At 47.7% G+C, this 22,897-nt stretch overlaps 1 protein-coding gene across 1 annotated transcript; it reads right to left on the bottom strand.

The window, feature by feature from the left end:
- Positions 1-6: 6 nt before the first annotated feature.
- On the bottom strand, positions 7-20,301 carry LOC102474022 (uncharacterized). Its single transcript, XM_006141979.3, has 2 exons — positions 20,036-20,301; positions 7-1,600 (listed from the first exon to the last, which is right to left on the bottom strand). The coding sequence occupies exon 2, from the start codon at positions 1,575-1,577 to the stop codon at positions 663-665; it is 915 nt and encodes a 304-aa protein (XP_006142041.1). The 5' UTR covers positions 1,578-1,600; positions 20,036-20,301; the 3' UTR covers positions 7-662.
- Positions 20,302-22,897: the final 2,596 nt, after the last annotated feature.

The raw sequence follows: 22,897 nt of genomic DNA on the forward strand, positions 1-22,897 counted from the left end.
GTTGTATATAACTTCTCGAAAATGTCCTTAGAAGCAGGGTGCAGACCCTTCGTTGCTCCTTCCTCCTTCCTGTTGGCTGGAGTGTGCACTGATGACAGGAGCATTAGCAGCCATGTTAGGTCATGAGGTAGCAACCAGTCATGGCAACAAACAAGAGAATGAGCTCGTTGACTGCAGACTGCCACCTAAGCCTGGATTGTGCAGTCGCAGATTTCTTTACACAGCAAAAACCCTTAATCTTTACCTTTTAAAGTCACTGTTATTTTATTGCTGATTTTGTTATTATTCGCAGCCAAATCTACCCCTAATTAATATGAGGGGACAGCCTTCTCTCCACATCTACCATGGACTGTTTCTTGGTTTCTAAAAATACGGACATGTTCAAAAGCTGCCTACCTCTTCCAACGGGGTAAAGCATGTTGTCAAAAATGCTGATCTGGGTTTAGAATTGAAGACATTAAAATGATTTCACTGAGGCCAATTCAGCACACACGGCACGGAAATTCGTAAGCCAAACACATTACTCTGACTTACTCAGATTACTTACGAAATTAAATCAGGCACCAATTTTAGGCTGAGTAAAAGGCAGGTCCTCATCCCTAATTGATGAGTCCTGAAGAACGAAGGTTATTGATTCAAAATGAAAGTGACTGGGTTTTTATTTAAACAGGCTCTCTGCTGTTCACCGGGTGGCCCCACCCCAGCCGACAGTACACCCAATGGTGTAATCTGCTTTTCAGTTCTTTATTCCAGAGCCCGTAAATCAGAGGGTTGAAACACTGGGCAAATGCAAAGACGCCAAAACACACCAGATTTAAAGCCAAGAAGAACACTCCACACACCTTCCCCAGACCTATGAAGATCAGGACGGGTACTATATGTAAGCTTATCTGCACTAAGTGAACAAGGACGGTTTTCCTTGCTTTGATATTTGACCCATTAAAATGGCCAGCCCGTTTCCCTTCTTGGTATATCAGAGAGTAACTTACTAGAATGACGGACAAAAGAAGCAAAATGAAAACCATGCCAACGGCTCTGGCACGCCAGCTGTTCAAAATGACGGGGCAAAGGGGCTCCGATTTAAAAACAGCAACCGGGGTGAGGTCAGTGCCCTCCACAAAGAATAAGCAAATATTCTTGAGGATAATGGCGGCCCACGTCCCGGCCAGAACCTTATACTTAACGGAATCTACAAAGGTCAGAGATGTCAGAGGCCAGCAAATCATCACGTAAGTGTTGAGGGCCATCAAGGCCAGAATGGAGAGGATCCCATCGCCAACACTCAGCTGCACCCCGAACACCACCCAGCAGATCAGCAGGGGACTGTGGGCCTGCAGGGCCCGCATTCCGTGGAAAACCATCCCCAGGCCACAGTAGGAGCTGATGCACAGCAAATGATGGCAGAAGAGGATGTATCGGACCTCCCTCCTCAGCTTCACACTCTGTGACACTATGACAATAATGATGACGGTGATAAATGTGGCAAAGGAGAATGCAACCACATATATGGAGGCCTTCACTGTAGCTTCCAGCCTCAGCCAGTCTGATATGTTGCAGTGCTCAGAAGACAGGTTCATGATCTTCAGGACTAGCTTGATCCCTGGAGGAGAAAAGAACAGGACATGGTGAGTCCGTGTTGAAGCTTCTGGCAGAGCTTCCAGCTCTCTGATCTTGAATATATTACCAAGGACTAGATTGCACGTTCTTCAGTGCAGAAGATGACAGTTTTAGATAGTAATGGCAGGGCTCCTCTGGGGTCTTCTTTTTATTTCAGGAAAGGGGCATATATGCAAAGCACCCAAAAGGAAGGTTTAAAAGATGTACTCTCAGGACTGAGCAAATTGCTCAAATTCATGTCAAGGTTCCAATGCTCATGCATTCTTGTCCATCTTCAATGGGAAGGATTTCTCAATTCAGAGTACAAAGCACATTATAAAAGTTAGGTGATTGGAGGACCAGCAGTGGGCATAATAGCTATGTCACTGGACTCCCATTTAAGTCGACCGCAGTTTGAGTCCCAGACCTGGTGGTTTAAACTCACTCCAGGTGCGTGTGTGTGAATGCCCAAAATCCCGAGAAGAGAATGGAGGAGAAGGGATTGCAGTGTGGCCATTCCCCCAGGAGGGGTGATTTCTCACTTTCTGTCTCTCTGTCTCTCTCTGTCTCTCTGGTGAGCGCACGCACCCTATAGCAAAAACCTCTCCAACAAAAAAAAAAATTTAGGTGATTAATCCTCCAGCACTTGCTAACACACACATTACAAAGGTCTGGAAAAGAAATTGAGGCAATAGCTGTGAGGAATGTAGAGATGTCATCATCTTAGAGCCTCAGATTCATTTAGGTCAATAAGACAAGAAAGGGGGATTCGCAATAACAACAGCATCCCAGTCACTGCGGTACGGCAGAAATGCAAGCACCCTGCAAGGCTGGAGACCATGTGGCCAACCACAGGTTTGGCTCCCTGGGTTGGCCTTCAATCATGCTGGCAGGTGCGGTATTACCCAGGGTCCCGAGGAGCTGGAGGGCTAAGGAAAGGCATGACAGCATGACAACACCCTGTCGAGGATTCTTTTCTTTCTATATCTCCCTCTCTTTCACACCCGTGTGCGATCATAAAACAGTAGTAAGAGTCACCATCATGGAAATCATGGGCGGCATTACCAAGTACTTTCTAGGGATCAAGAACTGTCCTCAGACCATACTGTGGGTGTCTCCACTCGGGGGACAGCCAAACAGGTTTCCTGAGGGAAGGAGTGAGAGATGGGACAAACGATGCAGTGTTACAACACAGAGATGACGCAGTGTTACAACTCTTCAGGGTCGTCCAGAGACAACGCAGTGTCATAGCTCTTCAGGGTCGTCAGGAGACGACGCGGTGTTACAACTCTTCAGGGTCGTCAGGGTTGTCTAGCAATTGTGAGCCAGGGATCGTGGTTATATACATGTTGGTGGGCCATGATTGGTTGTAAAAGTGGGTTATGATTAGTTGTAAAAGGTGGGTTATAATTGGCTGCTTTATGGACCAATCATGAGGTGCCAGATATGCAAATCTGAGGGATTCTAAGCTCACCAATTTGCTATGGGAAGTGGCCAATCAGAGCATGGTTTTGAAGGTGAGGTTTTGAAGGGAGCCAATCATGGTTTTCGGCATTATGTAATTGTTTGCTCTCTGAGAAGCCGGTGATATTCGCTGGCGCGCAGCCTCCCACAGTGGGTATGTCTGACTTCCCACTCACTGGTTTGATGATGTCTGTTGACAAGTGGGAAACTAAGAGGCTAAGTCACTTGCTCAAAGCCATGTGGTTGATGCAGAGTGGAGCCAGAATTTGAATTTGGCATGGTTCTCGGCATTATGTAATTGTTTGCTCTCTGAGAAGCCGGTGATATTCGCTGGCGCGCAGCCTCCCACAGTGGGTATGTCTGACTTCCCACTCACTGGTTTGATGATGTCTGTTGACAAGTGGGAAACTAAGAGGCTAAGTCACTTGCTCAAAGCCATGTGGTTGATGCAGAGTGGAGCCAGAATTTGAATTTGGAAATATCACTCCAGACCCCATGTTCTCAACCACTGCCAGCAGTTTTCACATCGAAGGCAGAGCTCAGTGTGCTGCGTCCTGGTCTGACCTACTCATTGGGAGCCACTAGGACCCCGCCGTGGGAGTGTTGTTTCCGTTGCCAGACGCTGGGAGACAGTGCACCCAGGAAGGCAGCGGCTCACAGGTTGCTGAGGATCTGCCTACCGAAATGGAAAAGGGTGCGCAGTGGTCTCCCAAGGCCTCCTCGGCCATACACAGCGATGAGGGGCACAATCTGGCGGCCTGGGGAGCCCACCCAGTACAGTACCATGGAAGTCTGAGGAGGAGAGACCAGCTCTGTCTCTCCACTACACCCCGTCCAAGGCCTTGTCCCTTGGAGTGGGGTCTGAACCTCTACGGGGGGCTGCCGTACTCCTTCCTCGGGGGCTAGAGCACCTCCTCCTCCTCTGTCTGAGCTGACTGGCACCGAGTTGTGGGAAGTCGTTCTGTAGACTGTGCTGAGTCAATAGGAGTCCGTCTCTTAAAAATCCAATTCAAGGGACCAGAAGATGGTGTAATGGCTGTGTCACTGGACTCCCATGTAGTTGACCGTGGTTCGAGTTCCGGACCCGGTGGCTTAAACTCACACCAGGCGTGTGTGCTGTGTATGCCCAAGATCTCGAGAAGAGAATGGAGGAGAAGGGATTGTGGCGTGGCCATCCTCTCTGGGGGGTGACTTCTCACTTTCTGTCTCTCTGTCTATAGCAAAAGAAAGAAAAAAGAAAAAACTCTCCCTCTCCCCGCAAAAATAATCCAATTCAAGGGACCAGCAGATGGCATAATGGTTATATCACTGGGCTCCCACATAGTCGACTGCGGTTTGAGTCCAGGACCCAGTGGCTTGAAACTCATGCCAGCCATGTGTGCGTGTGTGCCCAAAATCCCAACAGGAGAATGAAGGAAAAGGGATTGGGGTGTGGCCACCCCCCTGGGAGGTCATTTCTCGCTTTCTGTCTCTCTGTCTCTCTCTGTCTCTCCAGCGAGTGCATGCTCCCTATAGCAAAAATCTCTCTAAAAACAAACAAACAAAAAGTCCAGGGTCAGCAGGTGGCACAGTGGTTAAGGAGATGATGGACTCCCACCTGGCTGACCATGGTTCAAGTCTTGGACATGGTAGCTTGATAAATCTCTCTGGGTGTGTGTGTGTGTGTGTGTGTGTGTGTGTGTGTGTGTCCCCAAACCCAGGGGGGGATAAGAGGGGAAAATCCTCCCCAGGGAATGATTTCTCACATCCCTCTCTCTGTCTCTGTCTCTCTCTGGTAGCATACACCCCCATGGCAAAAAAAAAAAAAATCCAACGCAAATCATCACTCTCAAGAAAAGTTTGAGGGGCTGGTGGGCAGTGTAGTGGTTAAAGGTGCTGGATTCCTACATGGTCAACCATGGTTTGAGTCCTGAGTCTGGCGGCTCCCTTTCTCTTTTTCCCTGTCTCTCTCTCTCTGTGTCTCTCTGCTCAAATTTTTAAAATAGTAATAATAATAACAATAAATGGAATTAAGTAAATAAATAATTCTTTAAAAAAAAAAGAATGAAAGAAAAGTTTGAGAGCGATGTCCTGTTATTGGCCTGCCAGTCAAGCTGTTGTCGTGTGAATGATAGAGACAGAGTGAAGTAGGAGAGAGGCAGAAAGAAGGGGACCACAAGGACGCCGGGAGGTCACAACGCCCTCACAAGCCGAGAGAGCCACCTCGCTCCTGAGTGTCCAGTTCCACTGAGATGCTGCAGTTTCCGGCCTGGTTTCTAAGAATTTAACAGCCCCCTCTACTATTTGAGCTGGCTGAGGTGGGTTTCTATCCCTTTATTCTGTCTCCTCACCTTCAAAGTATATCAAATGAGCTTGAAGAGGCACAATAAGTTATATTGATTTTTCCAAAGGGCATGTTACAGTGGAGCTACAGCCATTTCAGCTGGGACTCTAAAATGCCGTTGCCCCGTATGAAATCCCTCGCTGAAGCCACAGTCCCCCTTCCCAGCCCCACTCCTGCATTGTGCTGTCACCCTTTACGGAGAGCTTGTTTTTCTGATGGATTTCCGGAGCCATTTTTATGCTTTTGAACTCCTGGCGTTTCTTTTATCTTCTTCCCGGTTCCCCAGAGAGGGGCAGAATTGCACTGGTCATTGTCGTTGTCCGCGTCGGCATCCAGCTGTTAGCAGCAGACTTTGCAGTCCACGTCGTGCACGAGAACTCTCCCACGTGAAACAGAGCCGCACACGCCTGCTCTCACAGGCGCTTCCGCACCTGTCCTGGGGCCCTGCCGCAGCGACTCAGGGCCCCGGTGGGGTCTGTGCGAAGTCCCTGGTACATCAGAGCACGACCCCGGGCTGGATCTCACGCACCGGGCTCCTGGTCCCAGGACGGGGGCCGGTGGCTCTGATGTGGAAGCCCTTCCCCTCCCCAGGCCCCAGTCCCTCCAAGCGCCTGGAGCAGCTGCCCCAGGGCCCACAGCCTTTCTCTTTCTACCTGCAGAGTCGTCCTCACTTGCAGCCTCGAGATCCAGCTCGGAACTCGGGCCCAGACTCCCGGGGCTGACACCTTAGTCCTGAGAACAAGATCACCCCTCCGCTCCCCGAAACACCCTCATGGATTTCCCTGGACATGAGCCTTGTCTTGGTGATCTGAGTCGAGTCCCCGACCCGTAGGCCAGAGCCTGCTTCGTCCTTCATGCCACCTCCAGGCCCTAAACACAGCCTCCGGGCCCCCGGGTGTGGAGACAGGGAAGCATTCCCAGCACAGTCTACACCGCTGCTGCCCGTCCTGCCACCTGGGCCTCCACCAACACGCACTTCTGGGCTGTGGCTGCCGGGTTTGGCTCAGCTGTGCTGCTCCCCTCATTCTGTGGGCTTGCTCCCCTACCCCGCCTCTGCCCTGCGTCCTAGGCACCCTCTCTGGCACCCCTGCTGAATTCTTCATTCCTCACCAGCAGGCCCTCCCTGCACCTGCCTGGGGCCCGGTCCATGCATCCGGCACGGTCCCACTTGGCTGGGCGTCCCCAATGGCTGTGCACTTTGCCTCGCTGGGTTCTGAGATACAAACCTCTACCTAGAGCACGCACAATGGTCACTGTGCCTGCTTTAGAGTAAGATTTGAAAAGTTATTCTTTGGGGACCAGCAGGTGGGGAGGTGGACTCCCACATGGCTGACCGCAGTTCTAGCAGCTGGACCTAGCAGCTTGTGTTCTCTCTTTTCCTCTCTCTCTCTCTGTCACTCTCTGTGAGTACAGGTGCCCTATAGCGAATTGAAATAATAATAATAAATCAAATTAAATAATTCTTTTAAAAATAATGGGACTTGGGACCAGAGTTAGCGTAATGGCTATGTTGCTGGACTCCCATGTAGTCGACCATGGTTCAAGTCCCGGACCCAGCGGCTTAAACTCACGCCGGGTGCGTGTGCGTGCGTGCCCAAGATCCCAAGAGGAGAATGGAGGAGAAGGGATTGCGGCGTGGCCATGATTTCTCGCTTCCTATCTCTCTGTCTCTGTCTTTCTGGCGAGCGCATGCGCCCTACAGTGAAAACCTCTCAAAATAGGGACTAGCAGTTAGCATAATGGCTATGTCACTGGACTCCCATGTAGTCGACCGCAGTTTGAGTCCCGGACTCGAAGGTTTAAAACTCACACTGGGCTCATGTGCATGCATGCCCAAGATCCCAAGAGGAGAATGGAGGAGTGTGGCCTTCCCCCCCTGGGAGAGTGACTTCTCACTTTCTGTCTCTCTGTCTCTCTTACTGGTGAGTACATGCACACTATAGCAAAAACCTCTCCAAAAATAAATAAATAAATAAATAAATAAATAAATAAATAAATACTGTTCTTATTTCCTCTGAATTACTGCAGCTGCAGCCATGTAAAAAAGCTAAACTGGGGACCAGCAGTTGCCATAATGGTTATGTTGCTGGACTCCCATGTAGTCAACCACAGTTCGAGTCCCGGACCCGGTGGCTTAAACTCATGCCGGGTGCGTGTGCGTGTGTGCCCAAGATCCTGAGAGGAGAATGGAGGAGAAAGGATCGTGCATGGCCATCTCTTCTGGGGGGCGATTTCTCTCTTTCTCTCTCTCTCTCTCTCTGTCTATCTGGCGAGCACACGTACCCTATAGCAAAAATCTCTCAAAAAAAAGCTAAACTGCCCAGTCCCCCTTCCTTGGGTATGAAACGGTTTCAGGAAACTATTGCTGGGACTAGGCAGAGACCAGTTTCTCAGCTCCCCGCTGTATGTAACACGTCAATCAACGTGGCACGTCGCTTTGTCATTGTCCTCAGCCAGCCTTTAAGAAACACGGGGACACAGAGAATAAATCTAAGCCGTGAGTTGATGAGGCAGTAATGCCGTCACTGACATGCAGAAGCTTACGGTCCAGTGGAAGAGGCAGAATGCAGTGTGTGGTTATTGCGTAACAGTAACTAAACTCCATGTGTCCTGTTGCTCATTCACCAAACATGTGGGTACCCATGCTGGGTACATGTGTGTCTATACCCAAACCCCAACTGGATGAAGAAATGGAGGAGAAAGGATTGCACCATGACCACACGCCATTAGGTGGTGATTTTTCCTCACTCTCTGTCTCTCTGTCTCCAGTGAGTGTATGTACCCTCTGGTAGTTAAAAAGAAAGATTTTGAAAAAAGAACTAAAAGCAATTACTATGCTCTGACACAATCAGGGAAGCCTTCCTGGAGAAAGTAGATTTGAATCAAGCCGTTCAAGGATGAAAACTAAAGCCGAGCAGGTCGGGGGTGAGGTAGGGAGGAGAGAGGAGTGGTGCCGCTCATGGACAAGCGGAAACAGCAGGAGCGAAGGAGGGACCATACGTGGTACGTTCAGGAGACAACGAGCACATTGGTCTTGTTCAAGTGGGAGGTTTATTCAGAGCATGAAGAGCTGAGAAGGCCAGGACCACATCTGGAGGCCCGGGATAATATTCCAAGGATCATATTTCATTGGCAGTAAGAGCCTTACATGATTAAAATCATGAGCCGTGCTTGCCACAGAGTAAGAGCCAACTGGGGTGCCCACCTGTGCATGGCGGTATTTGATACAAACTGTTGCAGGTCAGGACACTCGGCCAAGGAAACACGTGCTCAGCGAAGACACTGCTCCAGCAGCGAGTGGCTTTCAATGCTCTCTGGACACGCGAAAACTGCGGGCATCGGACATTTGCAGCCAATGAGGACAGTTTTATTGCCTTTACTTATGAGACCTCAAGAAGATCCAGCATTGGGAACCAGCAGTTAGCGTAATGGCTATGTCGCTGGACTCCCACGTAGCCGACCGTGGTTCGAGTCCCGGACCCGGTGGCTTAAAATTCACGCCGGGCGCGTGTGCATGCGTGCCCAAGATCCCGAGAGGAGAATGGAGGAGAAGGGATTGTGGCGTGACCATCCCCCCTGGGGGGTGATTTCTCGCTTTCTGTCTCTATGTCTCTCTCTGTCTGTCTGGTGAGCGCATGCGCCCTACAGTGAAAATCTCTCCAAAAAAATTAAAAAAAAATAAATAAATAAAAGAAGATCCAACATTTATTCAGGATTTATATCCAGGAAGACTCTCCCTGTCTTCAAACCCACGCTCCTTCTCAGAAGTAATCGTCTACCAAGCGCTCATGGCTACCCTGCCCTTATAAACAGTCCACCCACACGCATTACCGCCACGTATGGACAGCTTTTAGATCCTTCCTCTGAAATTCTATTTAAAATGGGGATCATCTGCTTCTTTCTAGCCCAAAATAATACTCTAGCTGCAGCTTTGAAATCAGAAGCTGGAGTCAAGAAACGAGCAAATATGTGTTACGTCCACACGTGCCTTGACGCAGTCAGAACTGGCGACTGCCGCTCCCCGTGAATGTCCTGTAGGAAGCAGCTGCCTGACTAGGGCTGAGCTGGGGACAGACGAGGACCATGAGGGCCAGCCTGGAGCTCAGTGGGAGCCAGTGCCCACATGGCCAACGCAAGTGTGCATCCCGGTCCAGAGGGCTTGAAAAATACACCGTGCGTGTGTGTGTGTGTGTGTGTGTGTGTGTGTGTGTGTGTTCCATAGATCCCGAGGGGGTGAAAAACAGAGGGAGGGGGCTGTGGCTTGCCCACACTGCATCAGGGCGTGCTCGGGTGGCTCCTCCGTGTGCCTCCAGGGCTCCAGGTGACGCTCCCATGCTAGTGGTTGCTGCGTCCCTTTCTTGCACCCACCAAGTGGACACGAGTGCATGGCCCCAAGGCTATCCCTGGTTACCCCAGCCACTGGGAGGCTAGAAAACGTGAAGTGGATGGTTTGATATTATTGTAAATGAAAAGAGGGTGAGGGGATTAAAATAAAAGAGCAGCTGACCAGGTATTACAGACGGAATGCTATGTCCAAGCCCTAACCTCCGTGCCTCAGAATGTGACTGTGGTTAGGGAGACCTTCAGAGACGAGATGGAGATGGTCAGCCCTGTGGCCTGTGGGTAAGGGAGTCAGACCCCACACGGCCAGGCCCACGGTTTATATCCCACTCCTGGGCGGCTTGTGTACATGCATGCCCAAAATCCTGAGAGGACAATGGAGGGGAAGGGATTGTGGTGTGGCAATCCCCCTTGGGAGGGGGCAGGATGCAGGAGAAAGGGTTGTGGCCTGATTACGCCCCATCACAGGGTGAGTTCTTCCTCCCCTTCTGCCTCTCCCTCAATCGAGCATATGTGCCCTCTCACAAACTGGGGAAAAAAGAGGTAATCCAGGTGAAATAGAAGTAGGCTATCAGGGCGGACCACAATCCAAGCTGACTGGTGTCCGTGTCCCACAAGAGGAGAAGATTTGGACACAGGGAGAGGGACACCAGGGCTGCACACACAGAAACGAGACCATGTGAGGGGCAGCAAGAGGGTGGCCATTGGCCAGCCAGGGAGAGCAGCCTCCGAGGAAGCCATCCCTGCTGGCACTCTGCTCGTGCTCGCCCAGCCTCCGCAATGGTGAGAAAGTGTTCCTATTTTGATTTTTTGTTTTTGGTCTTAAGGTTTTTGCCATAGGGCACGTGCATTCACCACAGAGAGACAGAGTGAGACAATGAGAAGGAAAGAGAGAAATCACTCCCAAGGGGGATAAAGTAAGAGAGACAAAAAGTCCAACCAGGTTTGGACTCTACGATCCACCCCCCAACTTCAGCCATGGGCAGGTGTGCCATACTCAGAGAGGTCTCTGGATGCAAATCTAAAACCTTCCCCTGTGGGCCAGCTTCACATAACATTGTGTTTCACCCCTGTGCCACTAAATGGCCCCTAGACTCAGTACTTTTTTTTTTCTTTTTCTTTTTGGAGAAGTTTTTTCACTATAGGGCACGTGCGTTCACCAGACAGACTGAGAGAGACAGAGAGACAGAAAGCGAGAAATCACCCCCCAGGGGGGATGGTCACGCCAAAATCCCTTCTCCTCCATTCTCCTCTCAGGATCTTGGTCATGCATGCACACACGCCCAGCGTGAGTTTTAAGCCACCAGGTCCAGGACGTGAACCGTGGTCGACTATGTGGGAGTCCAGCGACATAGCCATTACGTTAACTGCTGGTTCCCTGTCAGGTTTAATTCTATTTTCCCAAATGAAAGTACAAAATAATTATAGATATTTTATTATCTTTTTTTTTTTTTTTTTTTTAGAGAGAGATTTTTGCTACAGGGCATGTGTGCTCATTGAAGAGGCAGAGACACAGAAAGCAAGAAATCAACCCCCGGGAGGATAGCCACACCACAATCCCTTCTCCTCCCCTCTCCTTTCAGGATCTTGGGCACACACGTGCCCAGTGTGTTTTAAGCCACCGGGTCCGAGACTCGAAACATGGTCAACTACGTGGGAGTCCATTACGCCATCAGCTGGTCTCGATTGTAGATATTTTAAAGTGTATTTACTTATTTCTTCCATGAACAAAGAAAGAGACAGAGATAGCCAGATAGAGAGACAGCAGCCCTGACAGGTCTTCACAGTGGTCCACCCCTAGGCTCAGCCAACCCCGGACCACAGGCACACACGCCCAGTGTGCTCAGGGAGGGCTCCAGATGTGCACCCAGAGCCTCAGCCTTGCAGAGCATGCTGTTTCCCTGTGCACCACCGACGAGCCCCAGGGTAGATGTTCTTGCTAACCTTTTATATGTACTGGAGTTTGTCTCACTGATGGAAAAAAATCCTCCTAGTTTTGGAATCATATGATGTGTATGGCTTCAATACGTCTACCATCACGGGGGCATCTTTGCATAAGACATACCATACCCGACTGTGCGCACCACACAGAAGCACTCTCCAGACCTGAAATCTGCACGCTTTTAAATAAACCTCATCACTGAAACAGAATATACGTGAAATGCTAAACAGAAGATTGCGTTCACCTACTCTGGAAACTTCTACTTAGCATATAATTGATTGTTAATTTGAACTTTTACTTAATTATTGGTAATAATTGTATCATTGATTTCTCGCAATTGTAGGAAGACTGCACAGTTATAAAGTTCCTTTGGTAGCAATGCAATTCCACCAATCACAGTAAATTCTATTACCACTTAGATGAAAGTGCATCCTTCCTTAGCAAACTCCACTTAGGCCAAGTTATTAAAATCCTTGGTGTTTTTCTTTAGCATTTATATTTGCCTATTAGAATTGGCATTGACTGTTGAATCATAGTTATAGAGCAACAGGTTATTCTGATACTTATTCTTGTGATTTTCTTAAAATATGATTTGCATTTCTCACTTTATTTCAAAGATTTATTCTCAAAGATGAAATATTTTATTATTATTAATGCTATTTTGGCAACCCTTATTTATAATTACATTTTGTATCCTTCAAAAGTACTTGCATTCTGGGAACCAGCAGTTAGCGTAATGGCTATGTCGCTGGACTCCCACGTAGTCGACCGCGGTTCGGGTCCCGGACCCGGGGGCTTAAAACTCATGCCGGGCGCATGTGTGTGCGTGCCCACGCTCTCGAGCGGAGACTGGAGGAGGATTGATTTTTTGTTTTTGGTCTTAAGGTTTTTGCCATAGGGCACGTGCATTCACCACAGAGAGACAGAGTGAGACAATGAGAAGGAAAGAGAGAAATCACTCCCAAGGGGGATAAAGTAAGAGAGACAAAAAGTCCAACCAGGTTTGGACTCTACGATCCACCCCCCAACTTCAGCCATGGGCAGGTGTGCCATACTCAGAGAGGTCTCTGGATGCAAATCTAAAACCTTCCCCTGTGGGCCAGCTTCACATAACATTGTGTTTCACCCCTGTGCCACTAAATGGCCCCTAGACTCAGTACTTTTTTTTTTCTTTTTCTTTTTGGAGAAGTTTTTTCACTATAGGGCACGTGCGTTCACCAGACAGACTGAGAGAGACAGAGAGACAGAAAGCGAGAAATCAACCCCCCGGGGGGATGGTCACGCCAAAATCCCTTCTCCTCCATTCTCCTCTCAGGATCTTGGTCATGCATGCACACACGCCCAGCGTGAGTTTTAAGCCACCAGGTCCAGGACGTGAACCGTGGTCGACTATGTGGGAGTCCAGCGACATAGCCATTACGTTAACTGCTGGTTCCCTGTCAGGTTTAATTCTATTTTCCCAAATGAAAGTACAAAATAATTATAGATATTTTATTATCTTTTTTTTTTTTTTTTTTTAGAGAGAGATTTTTGCTACAGGGCATGTGTGCTCATTGAAGAGGCAGAGACACAGAAAGCAAGAAATCAACCCCCGGGAGGATAGCCACACCACAATCCCTTCTCCTCCCCTCTCCTTTCAGGATCTTGGGCACACACGTGCCCAGTGTGTTTTAAGCCACCGGGTCCGAGACTCGAAACATGGTCAACTACGTGGGAGTCCATTACGCCATCAGCTGGTCTCGATTGTAGATATTTTAAAGTGTATTTACTTATTTCTTCCATGAACAAAGAAAGAGACAGAGATAGCCAGATAGAGAGACAGCAGCCCTGACAGGTCTTCACAGTGGTCCACCCCTAGGCTCAGCCAACCCCGGACCACAGGCACACACGCCCAGTGTGCTCAGGGAGGGCTCCAGATGTGCACCCAGAGCCTCAGCCTTGCAGAGCATGCTGTTTCCCTGTGCACCACCGACGAGCCCCAGGGTAGATGTTCTTGCTAACCTTTTATATGTACTGGAGTTTGTCTCACTGATGGAAAAAAATCCTCCTAGTTTTGGAATCATATGATGTGTATGGCTTCAATACGTCTACCATCACGGGGGCATCTTTGCATAAGACATACCATACCCGACTGTGCGCACCACACAGAAGCACTCTCCAGACCTGAAATCTGCACGCTTTTAAATAAACCTCATCACTGAAACAGAATATACGTGAAATGCTAAACAGAAGATTGCGTTCACCTACTCTGGAAACTTCTACTTAGCATATAATTGATTGTTAATTTGAACTTTTACTTAATTATTGGTAATAATTGTATCATTGATTTCTCGCAATTGTAGGAAGACTGCACAGTTATAAAGTTCCTTTGGTAGCAATGCAATTCCACCAATCACAGTAAATTCTATTACCACTTAGATGAAAGTGCATCCTTCCTTAGCAAACTCCACTTAGGCCAAGTTATTAAAATCCTTGGTGTTTTTCTTTAGCATTTATATTTGCCTATTAGAATTGGCATTGACTGTTGAATCATAGTTATAGAGCAACAGGTTATTCTGATACTTATTCTTGTGATTTTCTTAAAATATGATTTGCATTTCTCACTTTATTTCAAAGATTTATTCTCAAAGATGAAATATTTTATTATTATTAATGCTATTTTGGCAACCCTTATTTATAATTACATTTTGTATCCTTCAAAAGTACTTGCATTCTGGGAACCAGCAGTTAGCGTAATGGCTATGTCGCTGGACTCCCACGTAGTCGACCGCGGTTCGTGTCCCGGACCCGGTGGCTTAAAACTCACGCCGGGCGCGTGTGCGTGTGTGCCCAAGATCCCGAGAGGAGAATGGAGGAGAAGGGATTGCGGTGTGACAATCCCCCCTGGGGGGTGATTTCTCGCTTTCTGTCTCTATGTCTCTCTCTGTCTGTCTGGCGAGCGCACGCGCCCTACAGTGAAAATCTCTCCAAAAAAATAAAAACTAAAAAAAAAAAAAGTACTTGCATTCTGGAGCCAGCAGATGGCATGGAGGTTAAGGCACTGGATCTCACATAGCCAGCTGTGTGGTTCGAGTCCCAGACCCGGTGGCTTGAAAACTACACCAGGTGAATGTGTATGTGTGCCCAAAATCCCAAGAGAAGACTAGAGGAGAAGGGATTTCAGCATGGCCATTCCCCGTAGGAAGTGATTTCTCCCTTTCTCTCTCTCTTTGTCTCTCTCTGGGGAGAGTATGTGCCCTATAGCAACAACAACAAAGTACTCAATTCCAAGTGCTGATGCCAAAAAAAAGTTATGAACTTTGAAAACCCTGGCTATGTTATTATTAAACCACTTTTGGATGAACAAATAATTTACCAATTCTAACTGTTCATGTTCCAATTTCCCTGTTTATACATTCACTCACTACGTTGATCATTCATTCATTGCAACAAACACATATTTCACACCAGTGATGTGCCAGACACCATGCTAAAGGCCGGGCCTGTGAAGATAAATGAGATAGGAATCATCCTCGAAACAGATACTCCATTGATTTGGCGGTGGGAGCATGACTGCACGCTGGTACAGTTTATGAGAGAGATGGCAAAAACAGATCAGTTTTATATTTTTTGAGCTAGAGAAAATGTATGAAAAGCACAAACCTTGGTTAAAGAAAGGCAAGTTATGTTCTCCTTTTACTGAGAAGAGGATCTAGGGAATGTCTTTTTGTTCTCTTGCCTGAATAGCCAGCCCAGGAAATATTGGGATGAATCATGGTCAGGATAGACGTGGGGTAGCAAGAGAAGCCTCCTGGAAAAAGCAAGGGCACCAAAAAGTTAAATAAGGCTCTTTGAGGAGGACAGAAGCAATCAAGAGGCCTTTAAAAACCCACCACTGGAGACCAGCAGATGGCATAATGGTTACATCACTGGACTCCCAGTTGATGGTGGTTTGAGTCCCAGACGCAGTGGCTTCATACTCACACCGGGCACATGTGTGTGCATGCCCAAAATCCAAGAGGAGGCAAGAGGAGAAGGGATTATGGTGTGTCCGTCCCACCCCTGGAGGAGCGGCGGTGATTTCTCACTTTCTCTCTCTCTCTCTGAGACTTTGGCTAGTGCACACACCCTATAGCAAAAATCTCTCTAAAACAAAAGAGAGAGAGAGGGAGAGAGACTGGTTCTGGGGGGTAGGACATGACAGCAAATCCGGGAAAAGTAGCTTTGGAATGATGCCTCCAGAAGGGAAACAACCAAGAATGAACCTACTTTGAGGAAACCCAGGTGTTTGAAGGAGACAGTTAACTAGATCTAGCTCACGGCCAGTATTGGAGCTTGACCCAAATGACTTACGAGGCTTTCAAAGCCATCAGGATTCAGGTATCCAGTGGCAACCCAATCACAGAACAAACCACCAGTCACTGCAGGGATTCTCAGTGTGCGACACAACTGGGTGGACCCGGGACAAGGCAGGAACAGCACACAAGACCCATGAGAGGAGAGGGTGGACTTCAGATAAGGGTATGGTGACTGGAATGCATAAATCCCACAAGACTACTCACGAATGCAGGGCTGGGTCAATCTGGTGCAGTGAGAGTTCCTGCAGCATTGACAGAACATTCCAGTAGAACTATGAAGTTCCTACTTCCTTTTCTCTACCTTTTTGGCTGTTTAAGCCATCCCCATCCATGGGCTGGGCCCACATAAATTAACAAAGAATATAGAAACCTTGGCTGTAGCGAATTCTGGCAAAGAACGAAGCCCACAAACCATTCTCTGGTCATTGCCAACGTTACATAACTTAACTTCAGAATTATCTTTTCATCAGACTTCCAGCCTGCCCTAATCTACAAGATGTGTTTGCCACTTAGTTTGTGTCTTGACTTCTAGATCACTGGTCTCAAAATACTGAAAATTATTTCAGGAAAACCCAGGACAGGCGGTCCGTCAGAGTACTTAGGGCAGTGTCATGCAAATCTCCACCTGGACCCTGGGAAGCACGACCTGGTCAGAAGGCAGGCTTACTTATTGGAGGGAGTGCAGCCTGTGGACAGAGGCCCACAGCCACTAAAAGAGATGGGAAAAGACAGGGACCCGCTGGTGGCATGGTGGTTAAGGTGACTGGATCCCACATAGGTGACTGTGTGGTTCAAATTCCAGATCCAGTGACTTGAAAGACACACCAGGCACATGTGTATGCGTGTCCAAAAATCACGAGGAGAATGAAGAAGAGATTGCAGCATGGCCATCCCACTCAAGGGAGCTTTCTCTCTCCTCTCCTCTCCTCTTTTCTCTCTCTCTCTCTCTCTCTCTCTCTCTCTCTGTCTCTCTCTCTCTCTCTTTCTCCAGCAAACATATGAACCCTGTAGCAAATTTTTTAAAAAATATTTTTGCCATAGGGCCATGCATTCACCAGAGACAATGAGAGGGAAAGAAATCACCCTCCTAGAGGGTGATTTCCACTCCTGGGATTTTGGGCATGCACCCAGCATGTTTCAAGCCACCAGGTCCAGGACTTGAACGTAGTCAGTCATGTGGGAGTCCAGCACTTTAACCATTATGCCACCTGCTGGCCCTCCCTATAGCAATGTTTTTTTAAAGTGAAAGGGGTTTGCGTGACCAAAGTTGTCAGACTCCCGAGAGGGATGTGCCATCTCTAGGAGGCCTTCCTGGAAAGACTACGCCCTACCATAAGACTTGCAGATGACTCAATTTCCTCTTTAGATAACATCGTAAGAGGACTAATCTGATCCCAGAAATGTAATTCACTGAAATCATCTGGCGCATTTCGTGGGTCCATGAATATAGAGGGTATCAGAATGATGCTGAAAACAGAAAGTGATTGTTTCTTTGAAACCGTGAAAAGCAAAGAGGAAGAACTTGCTGCTGCATCCCCAGCACTGAAGAAGCAAGGGGGCCTGGCTGATGCCAAGCCTGGCCACGTCACAAGCATTTCTCCAGGACTTGAACGTAGTCAGTCATGTGGGAGTCCAGCACTTTAACCATTATGCCACCTGCTGGCCCTCCCTATAGCAATGTTTTTTTAAAGTGAAAGGGGTTTGCGTGACCAAAGTTGTCAGACTCCCGAGAGGGATGTGCCATCTCTAGGAGGCCTTCCTGGAAAGACTACGCCCTACCATAAGACTTGCAGATGACTCAATTTCCTCTTTAGATAACATCGTAAGAGGACTAATCTGATCCCAGAAATGTAATTCACTGAAATCATCTGGCGCATTTCGTGGGTCCATGAATATAGAGGGTATCAGAATGATGCTGAAAACAGAAAGTGATTGTTTCTTTGAAACCGTGAAAAGCAAAGAGGAAGAACTTGCTGCTGCATCCCCAGCACTGAAGAAGCAAGGGGGCCTGGCTGATGCCAAGCCTGGCCACGTCACAAGCATTTCTACGTGCTGAGAGAGATGTAGAGGCGGCCACAGCCATATTACCTTCTCCAATGAGCATCTGTAACACCACCTGCCAAGCACTGGGCAAGGTGGCAGTAGTTAAGTGGAAAAATGAGACAAAATCCTACATTTGAGGGGCCCACACAGTCTTTCATGGCTAACAGATACATAAACAAATAGTTACAACAGAATGAGGTAAGTGCTTTAACTTAAAGTACTACAATAACCCAGAGGAGGAAATCCCTTCTTTCTTTTTTCTTTTTTTCTCTTGAAGAGGTTTTTGCTATAGGGCTCGTGTGCTCGCCAGAAAGGCAGAGAGAAACAGAGAGACAGAAAGTGAGAAATCACCCCCTGGGGGGGATGGCCACACCACAATCCCTTCTGCTACATTTTCCGCTCAGGATCTTGGGCACGCACGCACACGCGCCTTGTGTGAGTTTAAGCCACCAGGTCCGGGACTCAAACAGCGGTCAACTACATGGGAGTCCAGCGACATAGCCATTATGCCAACTACTGGTCCTGAAATCCCATCTTTCTAAGAGGATCAGAGAAGACTTCCCAGGGGACACTGACACTTGAAAAAATGAAAAGAGTTCATTCACCCAGCTGGCCAGCTTTCCACTCATGTATTGGTCATGTGTGTGACTATTCTAGACACTGGATAAACACTACCTAAGGCAAGATCCCGGAACTAGTGAAGTTTACGTTCAGGGGTCCATGGCAGATGATATTACCAGGAGAACCAGGATTGTTCCTTAAGACCATCCAGTGAATACCTCTGGCCTCATTTCCTCCCTCACCTTATTTTCCGTCTGAGACCAGAGTGCCTTAGCCACTCAGCCTGGGACATTCCCATCCTGTCAGTAAGCACAGCTCTCACCATGGTGCCAGCATGCCAGTTCACTGTTCACCGTCACAGCAGAATAACTCCCGAAGGGCTTGGTCACAGAATATCAGGTTTGTGAAAATGCAGAGCTGACGGTCAACCTCAAGCAGAAATCACAGTGAGGGCCAGCCACGGTGGTGCCGTGGCAACAATGCTTTACAATGCTGAGGCTGTGGGGACACGTTTAGAGAGAGAACCTGGGTGTGGGAACATGCTCTGAGCAAACACCACCTGTCCTGTTGGCGTTTGGCAGAACCTTGTAACTTGTCTTTCCTTGACCTTCGCTGCAGACAGAGCAAGGGTGGAAATTGCTAGGGGCGTTCCAACAGACACATCTGATGGGCTTCAAGAGACATCTTGGCCCCATTAGCAAAGTCCAACCCCTGCCCTGCATCTGAAAGGTTCTTTAGTCTTCTCTGGGTGTGGTGGTGCACTCCTTATGGAGAAGTTCTTTAGCTTCTTCCCCACACCTACAGCTAGGTTTCTCTGCATTAGAAAAGAAGATTATGGGACTTTCTCTTGATAGGATTATCACCAGCACCTGGCCCAGTATGACTAAGCTCTTATAGATTTGTTACCTGCTTCTTATTGTCTGTAACCTGGCAACGAATCTATGAAGTGTCATGAAACATACATGTGTAATGTCTTCTTGTACCATAAACAAAGAGGCCCAGTTTGTCTGGGTGGCTCAGCCACGGCACGAGTTGTTTGGGCTACCTAGGCTCAGGCTGCCTGCGTCCATTTCTACTCTATCTCTCTGTCTCATTCTTTCCAAGTCCCCAGTCCTCGGAAGATGGAGGGCTTTCTCTTCCTTGTCCTCTTTCTTTTCCTCACCAGCAGCCCTCTGGTCATGATTCAGCTAGACCCAAGCCCTGGGGCGGACGCCAACACAAAGCCACATGAGAAGGTCCCAGGTTCATGACAGGTGGTCTCCCTGTGCCTGCCGGGCTCCTGTGCTTGTGATCCTGGCCAGCTGAGACTGGGAAAAGATCATGGCGTGAATACCCTGTTAGGGGTGACCCTCCTCTTTGAAGAAATAAGTAAACGTCAAGAAAAAGGTAAAAAAGAAACCAAACTGAGAATCAGGATGCCAGCCTTACCTTGCTTCACCAGTGGGGGTCTTTTCTGCCAGTGTGAGAACGAGTCCTCTTTTCCAGTACGGGGAAGACCAGCAGGCCTCTCGCTGTGAATCTTGGAGGAACTTCCAAGGCTTCTAGCAGCAGTGAACCAAGGGGCATGCCCCACTTTGCCTTTCCCTGGGACCCTGAGCCTTCAGACTGAGGATCCTTTCTATCAGTGTCATGCAGTAACTCACACTGTGGAGAATTTCAGGAAGTCTGAGAAGACCTAGCTGGGGACACTTCGTGGTGGCTACTTCCTGAAAGAATGCTCAGTGTCTTCTGTCCAAGAGGAAGTGAAAGGATGACAGTGGGGGTGGGGGGCAGCAACTCCCCGTCTGCACAGTTTCCTCTGCAAACAGGAATGCACTGCTGGGCTCCTTCTGCCACTGGTCCCACCTCATGATGCTTAAAGGTGACAAGGATAAGTATCTCTAGAGAAAGCTAAAGTCTTCCCCATCCTAACAGAAGGGGAAAATTTAAGCTACTGAAGTCCATAGCTTTCAGCCAGACTAGCCATCAAAACCCTCACGTGATTTCATAACAGAGGCCAGAGGAAGACAATTAGAAGCTTCTTTAAAACATACTTGGGGGGCCAGCAGTTAGCGTAATGGCTATGTTGCTGAACTCCTATGTAGTCGACTGCAGTTCAAGTCCTGGACCTGGTGGCTTAAACTCACACCAGGCACGTGTACATGCATGCCCAAGATCCCGAGAGGAGAAGAGAGGAGAAGGGATTGTGGCGTGGCCATCCCCCCTGGGGGTTGATTTGTTGATTTCTTGCTTTCCACCTCTCTGTTTCTCTGTCATTATGGTGAGCACATGTGCCCTATAGCAAAAACCTATAAAAAAAAATAAAAAAAAACCCACTTGGTATCATTCTGAAAATCCATAGTTCCTGTTTGCTAACACGTCTGCTTTAAACCCTTCTAGTTGCAAACTCCATCACAAATGTTATATACCAGCTTTCCTTCATTTTTATAGCCTTCATTTCTCTTTGAAGGTATTGAAATAGATGTTTGTTGTCAAAAATGTTAAAGAGATACGCCTTAAAAAGAAATTAGGCTTAATGCCACTACTTGAAGATGAGCACTGTTGGCAGTTGAGTCTACATCCTTCCCATCTTTTTTCTGTGATGAAAAAAAGTAAACCTCTCCTCACACCACTGGGGACACCCAGGAAGTTTAATGGCATTTGCTCCAACCACAGTTCCAGCCCAGGTCCTGACTTGGCTAGATTAATCTACAATCACATCCTGCTCTTGACACAGTATTTATTTTAGAACCCAGCACCTAACCCAGACCTAAACCAATCAGTGTCTTGTGTTACCCATCCAGGAAAGGCATGTGACCAAGACAGTACAATCAGAGGGAAGCCAGGACCCTGCTTAGTGGTTCTTCTGGTTAGGATCAGGAGGTCCTGAAAGCTGTTAGCAGCCATCTTGCCATCACAAAAAGAACTAGTGTTAGGATGAAGCAGACACTTCAGAAGGCAAATAATTATATAAATAAATAGAAGAGAGAAAGAGATAAAAAGAAATTTGGTTATTAAAGAACTTCCTTGTTTGTTTCTTGGACTTTAAGACGAACTTGCACCCCACCCCACCCCTGTGGCTGCAGGCCCTAAAGTCCAGGACCCTTCGCTCATCCTCTGCTCATTCCCAACTTGACTTTGGACTCTCAGAATTTCAGCGTATTGAATAGCGTGGCTATTTATTTGCTCCTGAGGTTAAGCTTATTAGGTCAATTGGAGGCTCACCACTCCTTAGAAACAAGTAGGACTTTAGGTCACCCAGGACCAATGACAACAGTGCATGGTACTGGAGAGCAACAGGTAGGCATACCAGAAGAGAGATTGCCAATTTTCTAATCCTGCACACATTTTAACACTCAGAGATACCTTGAATAAGCTAAGAAGAACCATATAGATCACTAGATGACTAGAAACAATCGCAGAGGCTCAAGAAATATGGGCAACCAACAGAATGCCTCTCCCCCGAGGGAAATAGTCAAACCCACATCAACTACAGTCAATACAATGAACGTTATGGATATGTCAGATAAACAATTCAGAATATTTGTAGTGACCAAACTAGCTGAGATGGAAAAAAAAGAGATAATGAGCTCTAGGATATGAGGAAGTCCTTTCATGATTCGAAAGAAGAAATAGAAACCTTAAAAAAGAACCAAATGGAACTTCTAGGGTTGAAAAATGTGATAAAGGAAATCAAAACCTCCTTTGAAAGTATTAAAATTAGGGACCAGCAGTTGGTGTAATGACTATGTTGCTGGACACCCATGTAGTCAACCATGGTTTGAGTCCCGGACCTGGTGGCTTAAACTTAAACTGGGCGCATGTGTGTGCGTGCCCAAGATCCCAAGAGGAGGATTGAGGAGAAGGGATTGCAGTGTGGCCATCCTAGCTGGGGGGTTATTTCTTGCTTTCTGCCTCTCTTTCTGGTGAGCGCATGTGCCCTATCCTATAGCAAAAACCTATCAAAAAAAAAAATAGATTAGGTCAGGCAGAAGATCTAATCTCAAATGTAGAAGACAAAACATCTGACCTAGAAAGAAGTATCAAGAAGATTGAGAAAACAACCCAGAAAAATGAGGATAATATACAAGGAATACTGGATACCATCAAGTGCCCCAACATCCAGATATTTGGTATCCCAGAAGAAGAAGAAAATAATAAATGTATTGATAATTTATTCCATGAAATACTGGAAGAAAACTTTCCAAACCTAGAAAGGCATTCAAATATCCAGACTCAAGAAATACACAAGACTCCAAGTAGAATCAACCCAAGAAGATCCTCTCCAAGGCACATCAAAGCCAGACTGGC

This window comes from Tupaia chinensis, unplaced genomic scaffold, assembly GCF_000334495.1.
Source record: "Tupaia chinensis unplaced genomic scaffold, TupChi_1.0 Scaffold000066_1, whole genome shotgun sequence".
Taxonomy (NCBI): Eukaryota; Metazoa; Chordata; class Mammalia; order Scandentia; family Tupaiidae; genus Tupaia; species Tupaia belangeri.